The 12904-nt window shown below is 39.6% G+C and overlaps 1 protein-coding gene across 14 annotated transcripts in view; it reads right to left on the bottom strand.

The window, feature by feature from the left end:
- ABLIM2 (actin binding LIM protein family member 2) overlaps positions 1-12904 on the bottom strand; it is a 144467-nt gene that overhangs the window by 30126 nt on the left and 101437 nt on the right. For 3 of the 14 annotated variants that reach the window (XM_054824035.1, XM_054824037.1, XM_054824036.1), the window contains exons 11-14: positions 10337-10369; positions 7528-7648; positions 5723-5821; positions 237-338 (exon numbers count right to left, since the gene is read on the bottom strand). In XM_054824035.1, the coding sequence (XP_054680010.1) occupies positions 237-338; positions 5723-5821; positions 7528-7648; positions 10337-10369 (355 nt within the window). The remainder of the gene's footprint in view (positions 1-236; positions 339-5722; positions 5822-7527; positions 7649-10336; positions 10370-12904) is intronic. The other 11 variants (XM_054824042.1, XM_054824043.1, XM_054824046.1 and 8 more) reach the window with 5 other exon arrangements.

The following is a 12904-nucleotide window of genomic DNA, read 5'->3' as shown; positions in this document are numbered from 1 at the left end:
TTTGTCACTGTGTGCCTCGTCTAATGCATTTTTTTAATATACATAAGCACACAGGTCTCTAACTCCTTTACTTCTGAGACCAAGTTTAACAGTTAACAGATTTTCACTTATCAGACATTTTCTTCTCTTGCAGTTTGAAGTTCACAAATTAATGCAAAAAAAAAAAATTACATAATTCAGAAGAGAATAAACAGGTGCTGGCAATTGAAGATCAAAGCTAAGCAGTGAATGCCTACCTGGAATATGGAAATGCCTAGGAGCCTGCTGATAGACAGAAGGTGAAGATTTGCTGTCTGAGTACATGGATAAGCTTGGAGTGCTCCGACCACTTTCACTGCCTCCAAGGGGAAGAGCAAAGAAAGCAGATAAAAGAAAAAATGGAAAGCAAAGTAGAGTATTTCAAGCATAAAAGCTTGTTCAGAATGACTTGTTAATCCAACAGTTTTAAAAATACAGCTTTTGTAAAACCCATTATTTTTCAGCGCAGTCTCCAAACATCTCATCAATAATGAATATCTGATAGATAATATCAGATTAAACTGCCCTACTTGGAAACCAAAGCTTCTCTTTTAACAACACTTTAACGAAGAAAATAAAAGGATAAGAACATCCAGAGTCTTGCAATGTGTTTTGCATTGCCTTAACTGAATAATCTATCAATCAAGTTTTTGAAAAGTTTAATGCTATGGCTCACAGCCTGCCCCTGAAACCAGTAATGAAATCATTCAGTAGTGTTTAAATTATTTCAAAGCAGGACTAGACCAAAAAAAAAAGTTATGGTTAAGTCAAATATTCCTGCATGTATCAGTGACAAAAAACAGATGTTGAACTTTGGTTCTTAATTGCAAACTTTTCCCGCAGGTAACATGCCACAGCATTTTATATTTACGCAAACAAGGTTGGATTATCAAGTCATGAATCTATAATGCCATAGTCACTTCACCCAATTTCAAAATATAGATAGGATTGATCCATATTCATTTTTCCACTTGTTTTGTCAAATGCTCATTAGGTGCCATTCATTTCCTCACAACTAATTTCCCTGAAAGTACGCTCTATGGCATTATAGTGCTGCTTGGCAAACAAAAAAGTAAAGCTCTACTTTTTTGGGACTTGTAAAATCCAATTAATTTACAGCACTGTTAAGCAATTGGAAGCCAAACATGACATTTAATCTAACATAAAATGGTTGTTAATTCGCTGTTATTATTTTAGTGTGGATGGAGCACAAATTTAATGGCTAGCAGTGATGAAATTATAGCAGGGTTTTTTGGGGGTAAAGAAAGTGCAGCAGCTCAGAACACTAGATCTGTCACTGAGTTCTGCCTTCAGGGAGGGGAAGTTTTATAACCATAAAGCTACTAGATTACCATAACTGTCTAGGCCATGCCCATGGAGGTGGTCTCTGCTGAGCCCTTGCCTCCGTTGACAAGCAGTGGACACATGGTCATCGGTCTGTCACCAAAGCCAGCCTTGACATGCACCACTGAAGCCAGCCGGGTAGTGCCGCTGAGTTCAACGGGAGCAGAAGCAGACCAGACGAGGTCAGAAGAGCGTGCGTGTGTATCTCATAATGATACACTAACTCATCTGTTCTAAATTCTGTGTCTGATATTTTCGCAGGTGGTGCAAAATTAAAACTCTAAAAATATTCAGCCATTACCACCATGTACTCATTTCTCATTGAAAAATGTAAGCAGAGCAGTTGAGAAATTGAAATTACAACTGCACATGCCGTTAGACTATGGTCCTTCCAAAACATAAGGGAAGAATTATGGCATTACTAAAAATCTGGTGCATCACTACCAGCTTGCAGTCAAGTTGTCCTCAGACAAGGAACCAGACAGGTATTCAGTTTCTTGATTCCCACTTTGCTCTTGGAAGGAAAGAAGTGGTGACAGGTTTTCACTGCACATTTATTAATTCCCTCTTTCTTTGCTGCTTGCTGCCCAGATGCTTGGCCATCCCTACTAAATGGAAGAAGCCTCAGTGTCACTCCAACTTTGAACACAAATAGCAGTGGTAGACACTTATTTAAGTAAGGTCCTTTACAATTCCAATAACCTTAAAAATCTTCATCCCAAAGTGATGTTACTATTGGAATTTTTTAATTTAAAAAGAAAAAGAAAAGTTTTCAGGGTATTAATTCCTCATTTACTTAAAATTAGCACAGTATTAAAAAGCCATATTCACATATAACTTGGATGAATAATTACTTCATTGAGTAGTGACCCCAAGGGGCTGGCATCGTACAGGCGTAGAGTTATTCTTCAGGGATGGGGTAGGGTGTCAGCAGGGAATCAGGAGGAAGCATTGATTAAGAGGAATAAACTTGTAAGGAAACAGGATGTAAGCACAAGTACCAGGGGACAGCAAATCCGCAAACTGCTCGATGACAGGATCACCTGGGTGGAGCAGTTTGCAAAGCCATCACCTCTAACTTGCTCGAAAGGGAAGAATTAAGGATGAAATGAGGGAAAAGGTTCTTCCTGCAGCCCACTTGTACAAGCTGATGCACATTTAAATTATATTTATAACTCTGTCACCGATTTGGACGAACACAGAAGAGCAGCTGTATTTCACATTTTGCATGTAGAAAGTTCACGTGTAGGAACTCCAGACATTTAATCTAACCTATAATAAGAATCCCTAAAGTGAGACTTTGCCAGAGTTTGTCTCTTTCAAGGTTTGCCTGGTATACATTGAAGAAAAACTTCAAATAAGATCTCAGAGAAAATAAAACTACCAGAGAGAGTGATTTTTCAAACTTTTGGTTTTGTCTTCTGCCACAAGCAGCTGCAGGCTGTGATCTGCTCTACTGGTCAGTGCAGAGCAAAAAAATCCAGAATCATGAACTCTTCCCTGTTTTTGTTTAACTTGGAAAGAATCTGGAAAAGTTTACTTTGAACTTGAGTATCAACCACAGAAACTTCCTTGTGTCTTTTGGCTGCTGACAGGGTAGGCTGCTCTTTTAACCTTGTGTGTGTGAAGTCAACTGACCAGAGCTCAGACCGTGCTCCCTTTTCAAGGGATTGTCAGGAAAAATATCATGTTGTTTATACCTCCTTCCTAGTCAGCTTTTATCTTATCTGGGAGGATGGGGAATTTGATAACAAATTACAGTAAGAGCTGTCTTAAGTTTGGGATTGAACAACAAACAGATACCACTGGTCTAAGGAGGAAGATGTCAGAGCCTACTCCCGAAACTGGATCCTTTAATATCTCTGCACATGGTGCATTAAGCTAGACAAAACGTTTTGAAGTTTGATGACTAATTCTTTTCAAGCTCTCAAAGCCAAATAACTGGGCTTTGAAAGCTGTGCTCCTGCACCAGAAAGGCAAGATACTTTCCACCACATTTTAAGTAAGCATTTTTTCCGTAGGGCTCAGCACAGCCTGCATGCTCACCGACTCCATCACCTCAAGAGGAAGAGTTACACCAAGTGTAGGTGCTTGGAATATCACACCCTTTGATTTGCAAGGCCATGAACTGCGAAGCTTTCTTGAAGTGAGGCTGCCACAGGATTTATTCTGAAGACAAAAATCCTTAAAAGAGCACAACCAAATAATTTGTCTGCATGATAAAGAATAGCTCATCCTATTACACTTCATGGGAGCTAGACTACAGTATTCTAAAGAAAGAACAGGAACTCAGTAATCATATTTTTCACTGGAAAAATGATGAACCACGTTAATTCTCAAGATGAATATGATGCAAACTCAGTGAAGTCAAAAAGAAGATTCTTCCTGTATTAATTTCCCTAGGGGAGTAACATTTCTGTCTCCTGGAAGCTTAAAGAAATATTTTTTATGATGGAGTGCTGGTTTTACAAAGATTACTTCTATTGTTATTAACCAGTGTATTATTTTTGGATTTAATAAAAAATTCTTAAATGATTTAACTTTTTTAAAACTGAAGTGGCAACATTAACCTTAGTCTGGATACAAAGCAACTATTTCTACAATCCTACTCTTCCCACACTAACCACTTTGATAAGAAAAAAATAGCACACTGACACCCTCAAAAGGCTTCTCAAGATAAGGAGAAAAAACCAGTCTGCAATTCAGAGAAAAGAATTCAGGGAAGCTGACGAGGATGGGGGCAAATCTGACTCCTTTTGGATTGAGACATTAACTCTTGTGTAAAACAGTGGATAATCTATATAACCTCTGCAGGGCTCAGGATTACCTGTATAGGAAAATTATAAACAGGCTCGCCTGCCTCACAGGAGCGCAGTGAGGCACTGGAAGCTACTGCTTGCAAAATATTTTAGCTCCGTGATAAAAAGTGCTGCAGAATTGCAAAATATTATAATTTTGATCACACTACTAGTAATTGTTTGGGCACAAGGTGCTGCCACTTGAGGTTTTCATCCTCCAAACAGCACCGCTAAGTAATTGCTGCTGCCCTGAGCAACAGCAGGTAGCACTGAACAGAAACTCATTTTAACAGGAGTGCTGCTAAGCAACTGCAGGCGGGCTTTCGAATAACAGCTTTCCATACAGTGAAATCGTGCACTGCAGCACACCGAAAAGGTTTTTCTTATTCAGTACATCAGGTTGGATAATGCTGTCCAAATTTAGAGGACGGATCAAGAAAGTGTTCAAGCAGTGCCTCAGGGAATACCAGGATGTGTGCCAGCCTTCCAAGATATGCGTGTCCTCCAAAAATTTTCTCTTGGGGATCACATTTGGAAGACCTGAGCCTGATTCTGTTCCTGCTTACCAGTGAAATTCAGCTGACTTTGGACAGAACTGTTTCTGGAGTCATTAGGGCTCACTGAAGATGCATTTGTTATTTTTCCCAAGGCAATGAGTGCCTGCTACTCATTTGAGTTTGTATGTCAGACCTGTTTGTAAGTCTGGTTCCTGCAGAGGGTCACTTCCTTTTCTGTAATGGTTACGACGGCAAGAAAAACAGTTTTGCTTTATTAAATCAAACAGTACATGAGAGTCAAGGAACAGGCACTGAAAATGTTTGGCATTCATCATTCATGTCTCCTCCCCACTTGTACTGTTACTAGAGAGGACAGACTCGGGGGAAGAGACATGTGGTACCTGAATGACGCCTTTCTGACATTTAACTAGCTAGCTAAAAAAATAGCCTTTGCCTCAAAAGTTCTTGGCATTTCTCATTACTGTCTCACATCCGCAACATGGAGGTCATTAAAAGTTAATATCCACTGCAGAAAAATTTAATGGAGGAGACTAGACTCAGATACTTTGTTGTATTATGTTATTTGCTAATCAGTGCAGGTGTATTGATTTAGCCAGCTTATCTGGCATATTTTTTGGTAATGCTACAAATAATATAACGAATCCCTAGATGTAGGTTAGGAAGTTAGATAACTGATCATCCAATGTTGGATCCAACATACAAGCTTGTTATAATACTTATGTAGTGTCACCAAAATAGGGTAAGCACTGTATTTTAGAACAAATAAGACTTTTAACTTACTTCCCTCCCTCACTTTGATTAGAAAATCTAATTCCTTCCCTCCACCCCTTTGAAAAACACTTAACACTCACTGAAAAAAAGCAAAAATAAAACAACCCATACCCACTCAGTTCTTAAAACTTACACAGTACATCAAGAAAGCACTTGCACAAAATTAAGACAAATTTTATCCAAGTGGAAGCCATGCTTGCACAGACATAAAAGTGAAACACATCTGAATAAGTCTACAGTACCACAGCACAGTTTTGCATTCCTGGACCTTACCTTTGAAGAAAGGGATGTAATGATGTCTGAATGTAGATGTAGGGCTTGGGTGTTGGGGCAGGGAGATGCAGCTACTGGTACCAAGACTCTGAGTACCAGCTGGGGGCAACAGAGAGTAAGTGAAAATAAACTATTTAGTTCACTTACTGAAAGCCACAGATTACAATGCCATCCTTTTTTTCAGGAACATTTTCCTCCTGATGCTTAGAAAACATATAGTTTATATTTAAGACTTCATCTTTCTCTGGTTATTGCTAAAACCCTCACAGTGGCCATACTATGCGATCGGCCAAGGGACACGGGCTTTCCGCAGACAGAAAGAGTATCATATAAAATGCTGATAATGTAACGCATCAGAAAATATTCCAGAAAAGGCACCACAAAAAGCATAGCTGCACTCAAGGGAAAATCTGCATATTCAAAAGCTGCGAGAGGGAATGATATATGCTCATAATGGATCTAATGAAATGAAATGGGGAGAGCCTTGTCTCTGCTGAGAACTGTGCTATGAGTGGGTCCAGTTCTCACTGCCGTCGGTGCACACTGGTAGGATTTAGTTCACAACGCACCAGGGCACTCAAGTGCATGGCTAATTTAAGCGTTTGAAGAAACATCCTGAAGTTATTTGAGCTCTGAAAGTTAGACATGTGATTACACACTTTGAAAAACATTCTCAGAAGTCATCTTTGTTTGCTTTGTTGTAATAATGTCCCAGATAACACATTTTGGAGGACTAGTAGCAATTATTAGAAGTGGCAATTATGATGACTATCTTCTAAATTTTCAATGAAGCTGTAAAACATTAGAATAAATTTGGAATTTCTTTCATCTTTCTTCCTTGCTTTGACAGTGTGCAGCTAAGCTTAAGCATGACACAGCTGCCAGACCTTCAGTGGAGACTAATCCTTCCTCTCTTTAACAGATCTTTGATACTCAATCTCATTTCCACTTCACCAAAGACTTCATGTAGTACAAATATTCAGTTCCTGTAAAAATTGTGTTACCCATAATATTTTCATTTCCACTGGAAAGATTAAGAACTCCCAATTTTCCAAACTAGTTTATGTACTAATTATAATGTATCCCCAATTAAATTAAAAGACACCAAGAAAATAATACAAATGTTCTGCATTTTCCACCCAAATGATGGAGTGGAGAAAAAATGGAATTAATTTTGAACAATTTAGTTGATTATTTCTAAGGATAAATCTCTGTACAATGCCCAAATACAAATGGGTCTTTGTATGGGGCCCCCATGCAAAGATCAAAAGGGGGTGATCCCTCCTCTCTGTGCAACAAGAACACCAGCACAGCTGTCACTACAGCCCAAAGCTGCAATAAACATTGCCGTAAGCTTCGCAACTAAAGGAACCTGGCCTTCAAAATCCAGTCATTAGAACCACTAGTCACTCCTCCAGCTCTTGCACTGTGGAGAGGAGACACGGACCATAACCCTGCGGTACAAGAAGGGATACGAAGTTGTCCAACCCTCTTGGCCTTGTGTGCATTCACTGCTACCACGCCGCACCGTGAAAGAGCTGTGGACTGAATGTGTAGCTTCAGGCAGGATGGGATCAGAAGATATAAAGTCAATCTTTTTAGATGCCTGTTTTCATTTTCTTAGGTGCTTATTCCTGAAGCACATGTTTCCTTTCTCCCCACAGGACCCTCTCTTCAGAGTAAATAAAACGCTTCAATGAACTGCTACTCCACCTTAAATCCCTGCCTGCTGGAGTCTACCCTACTCACAACATAAGATAAAGTAGTGGAAAAATCTAGAGAATAAATGCCTGCTTTTCAATTACCTGGTCTGCTGTAGTGCTGAGGAGAATGGGAGGTTGGAGTGTAGCGACCATAGCCCAGCGAGCCAGCAGAGCTAGGGCTTGACGTCCTGTACTGCTTGAAAGATCTGTCATCTTGGTCACCCTGAGAGGAACAGAGGAAATATATGTCATTAGGGAAGAGAAGTCACTTCAGAAACAGGCAGAATTTGCCATTTTGCATGTTTCTGTGCCACGTAGATGGAAGTCGATGCTGTCGTAACACTCCATGCAATCCCATGAAATGAGGTGGCTTTCAGCTGTAAGCACCTCCGCCGCAGCATGACCGAAGGAGCTCTGCCAAGTATCAGAGAACGGTCATGTTCCCAGGAAAGTCAGCACATACATGAATTTAGAATGACAATACCATCTGAACAGCACGTAACACTGTAGAAGTGTTGTTTCAGGACAGTGTAATTCCCTGAACATACATGGGTGGGTGAAAGATGAGATCCAGTTAGCATGATAGTACTATGGTCACTTTGTACCCATATGAATGGTTGCGTAATAGTTGCAGGCAACACAAAAATCAGCATTTGTTGGCTTCATTACATCACAGAAACAACTGTGCCTGCTGTATAAATTGCCCAGCATACCGTATTACAACATAGTCATTACTAGCTAGGTGACCGATAAAAATGCTCTTATATAGCATGAGCATTAATACTGCAGCATTGCGCAAAGCAAGTCATACAACCCATTTCTCACTAAAACCTTGGCTTCAACCACTTAAACCCATGTACACCCATTCCAAACCCCTCACTCTCTATAGCTAGTTAAATTACAATTGCAATTTGCATGTAGTGTCTTAACAGTAAAAGCATTACTGAGTGACTTAGATGTGGAAATGACTTTTTGTAAACTAGCTATAAAAGCAAATTCAGATTTCTTGTTTCCTTTAAGACAAACTAGAATTGGCTTGAGTTAACTTCAAAGTAGGACAAATCAATGTTCAAATTAGAACAAATCAACCTGTTCCCCTACGGAAAGTCATAGTCCAAAAAATGCTTCCTCTCTCCTATTCCAATAGGGGTGAGTGAAGACAGACTATACCGTAGCAGGTGTTAGTCAAGTGTCATGAATCCTGGGACATCTTCAGACATCTGTGTGACTCCCACTAGATCATTCATCATTTAAACACACAGGACATCCTACTTAGCCCCATCATCATCTTCCAGATTCCTATCAGGACAACCTAATTATATCTATCCATTCATCGTTAGATGAATGCAGTTTTCCATTTGGCTTCTCAGGGATTATCCTTGACTCTGTGGAGACGTACAATGCTCTCCTATCATCAGTTTTTCTCCTCTGGCTCAAGTGTGCCCTGTTCCTTCCACCTCACTCCAGACTGCATTTTCAAAAATAGAAAATCTGTTTTGTATAGTGGTAAGTAGCATTAATGCTTTAATATACATTTCAGAAGAAATTATACAAAAAAGGGAGAACAACCAATGCCTTCCCAAGCATGCAGTGTTCTGTAGGCATTCTGCCACCAACCCCTCTATGCCCAGTTTGAGATGTTTCCCTCCCAAAGCAGCTACATTATTTAACACTCATTTTAATCCTTGTGAAGAGAGTTACAAGCAGTATAGAAAGTCTTGCAATGATATTTAAATCCCATATGGTGTTAGCTAATGGTCTATTATGTGTCCAATTGTGTGATACAGTGAAATTTTCCTCTAATAAGAATTCCTGCAACAAAACTGGTGACGAGTCTTCAAATGATGATGCCTGAGCACCTGATCATAGACTCGCTACAGGCAGCAAACATGGCAAAGCTATATAACCTGGAGAAGTCATATAACATGAACCACGGCACCACCAACCTCTATACCAGTGTCACTTCTGGAATTTAATAGTATGACTGTTTGCTAACTGATAGCTAATTTAAAGGAAGTTATTATGATCCTCCAAAACACCAAGATTTCATATTGATTATTTCAGACCTTACCTCTTGCGTACTTTGTGTCTCTGTAAGGAACAGTCAATCAAGTTCATGAAATCCAATATTAAACAAAGTACATTTTTATTTTTAAACTATCAATGAAATTATATCTCTATTGGTTAACTTCTCTGCTTAACCAATGCTTATGGTGATAGTTGGTGATTTACAATCCTTAGTGAAAATTCACAGTTCTCCACTATTACCAAAATTTTGCAATACAGTTATCTTAACATAAAATTGGGATAATGAAGAAATTAGCCAGGCCTGTGATATGTAATTGAGTTACTAGCTGGGAAGCTGCGTGAAATGTTTTCACTGCTTCCAAGGTGATGTATCTTGAAACAACGACTGGCTTTGATCAGTAATGCACATCAAAATACACAGACCTAGAAGTTCATATATGTGCAAATGATTTAAGAGTATGTCTGCACAAATAGTATAAATAGTTTAACTATTTGTGGAATAAAAAAAATAAAAGGAAAAAAAGAAGAGAAAGTTATGCCAAGCATTATTTCAACTCACACTGGCAGCTTTAAATGTAAACATAAATCATATTTACCAAAGTAATTTATTTAGTAGAACTTGAAGAAGTGACCACAATACAACCTTTATTTTGGAAAGCAGAAACATGGATGACAGTGGAGATAGATGCATACAGATGACAATCCAGAAGCAGAGCACGTATTCAACACAAGTAACACTGTGAAAAACATAAATTATAAAACCCCATGCACTGTAGAGGCAGGAGGCAAACCCCACATTTCAGACGCTGCTGGTTATCAGTATGACCAGGTTTATGCATGACAAAAGGGGTCAGAAGAGGAGAACAAAGGCATTGGGGATTACCTCAGTAGGTGTTGGAGAGAGCAACTGAGGTGACTGCAAACAGCAACACACAACAAATTAGTGATACAAGTTCATGCATGATGTTACTTGTGAGAAGAACTACTCTTAAATTATCAATATCCATGTATAACACATGATACAGTTAGGAAAAACACCTGTCAATTAAGTTAGGGCAATTTTTCTTTTTATTTAAAATAAATACATATGGAATAAGATATAAATAATTTCATATAAAGCTTTTGTTGGTTTCTTTACTACAAAATCCTGGAGTCTGGTGAGGCCAGTCCCGTACTGCAGAGAGTGCTGCTAGTAGGGAAACTCCCATTTAAAGCAACTGCCTGAAACTAGACACAAGCCCTAGTTAAAGCTGCACTGAAGCAACTCCAAAATCTGGAGCAGAACTTGGTTGCTCAGAGCCTGCTGTTTTAAGGGAAAGAAAAATATCTGTAGTATTTAATTTTTAATTAAACATCATGTAATTTGACAGTTTGCTGTTCACTCATTTTCCTTTCAAAATTAAACACTACGTTTGGTTAATTGAACAAATCGACTGGAACTATTGCAGCTGCAGGTAGTAGCCAGGATGCTGAAATTTGGAAGACAGGATTTTTTTTTCCCCCTGGCAATATCAAGCACATAAATATTTGGAGCGCCATGAAAATGTGCATGTTGGATTACAAGCCATCGTCATTAGTCCTCCTTTTTTTTTCTTTTTTAAGACATCACTGAGCTCTCGCTGTCGTGAATGCCTATATCAGCACAGCCCTGCCTGAGACAGCATTAAGCTGGTGGTGCAAACACTGGGGAAAGAGCAGACGTGGCCTGAAACTCAGCGCCCGCTTTAAGAGACACCCATCTGCACAGGCAGAAAACTGGCTGGTCCGTGTTAAGGCTGGTGTCGTAATCGTAATTGTTATGTACTACACCTAGCTTACAGCTTACTTAAATATATCCATGTGCCAGCAACTGCAGCTGCAGGAGACACCCATTCCTGGGCCCATGTGGGTTTTTGGAAGCAAGCAAGCAAACAGATGTTTTCCAGGCAGGTTCTGGGCTGCTTCTCCTGGGTGAACCAAGATGTTTCCTCCAGCCCCAAGGTAAAAAGTCCTCTTTCATAATGTGGTCCCTTTTATCTTCTGTTAAGGTACATATTTTCCAAAAAGGGCAATGACTCCAGTTGTCCCAATAAACCCCTCCTGTCGCAGGCTAATCACTGAGCTACCCACTAAAAGAAGGTGACAGCAGCAATACCTTCTTTGCTGTGCTTTGGGTTTGGTTTTTTCTTTGGTTAGTTTTTTTTTTTAGAGCTCAACTGCAACTACCTTCTAAGCCACTGCTGAAAAGTACGATGCTGATGTTCCCAGAGGTGACAGCTGCTGGGTCCCGGCAAAGGCCAGAGGGCTGCCACCAAGATGGGCAGTTTCAGGGCACCACTGGATGGTTGTCCCATCTGCGGGATCTCCAGCCTTCAAGTGACGGCACAGGGTCAGATCACGCCGGGAGTCCAGAAGAAACCTCAGCCCTAGCACAGCCACACGGACACTTGCTCTGGCAAAAAGAGGAGCAGCAGCAAGTGGCCAAGGAGATGCTGAGGACAGGCAGGGGGAAACTCCCTCCTGCAGCAGCACAGATTTATGCTGGGTATGATGGTTTTATAACTGTCACCTCGGAGTGGGTGCAATGAGTGAGTCCTCACAGGAACTGGGTGGAAGGTTGTTCAGTCTACGTGCCTCTGCCAAGTCTAGATGTCACCTCTGCCAAGTCTAGATGTTAACTGGCAGTTGAGGGGTGCCGCAAACATTCTCAGCACCCACAAATTTTGACATAGAAAGGAAACATCTATACTCTGCAAGTTCAGGGCTAGCAAGCAGCTTTCAGTTTTGTGAATTCAGAAACCTAAATACCATTTAAAGCCTTTACCAGATACAATCTTAATTCTTTTAGCACGCACTATAACAGAGCTACTGTGTACAGAGAGGGTTTGGAAGAGAGTCTGCAAGATCTAATATATGTGCTGCACTCTACCTGAGAGTAGTACTGAGACTTCAGTAGTAGATTAAGTGTAAAAGGTGTGATAGCAAGACTGGGGCTATTATAAACAGTATGGCTACTCCGTATAGTATTTATTTCTACCCATTCACTTACACCTGTAGAGAACAAGACTTCCATCCTAGACCATATATATCTTGATGATATACCTAGTATATATAAGAAGATTGATTTGTAAAAAAGTATCTAAAATTCTAAAAGAAATCAGAAATTCAAACAAAAGGTAGATACAGTTATGGAAGAAAAGCTAACTTGCATGACAGGTGTTATATACAAATATGTTTCACAAAAAACCAGAATTAGTATTAGTAAGAGTATGTTAAATTAGATTTCATTAGCACAAAGTGTATAATATTAGCTCTGCATATGAATAGGTTGAAATGCATGCATCACATGAGGATGAACTTTAGTAAGGGACAGTTGAAAGAAATTTGTACATAGGAAAGTGATAATATTGTTGTGTTACCAAAATACCATGGTACACTTAAAAAAAAAAAAAAATCATGAAAGACATTTGGC

Source organism: Grus americana, chromosome 4, assembly GCF_028858705.1.
Source record: "Grus americana isolate bGruAme1 chromosome 4, bGruAme1.mat, whole genome shotgun sequence".
In the NCBI taxonomy this organism is placed as follows: domain Eukaryota; kingdom Metazoa; phylum Chordata; class Aves; order Gruiformes; family Gruidae; genus Grus; species Grus americana.
The sequence above is the reverse complement of the archived record's forward strand: the minus strand, read 5'-3'. Positions and strand labels throughout refer to the sequence as shown.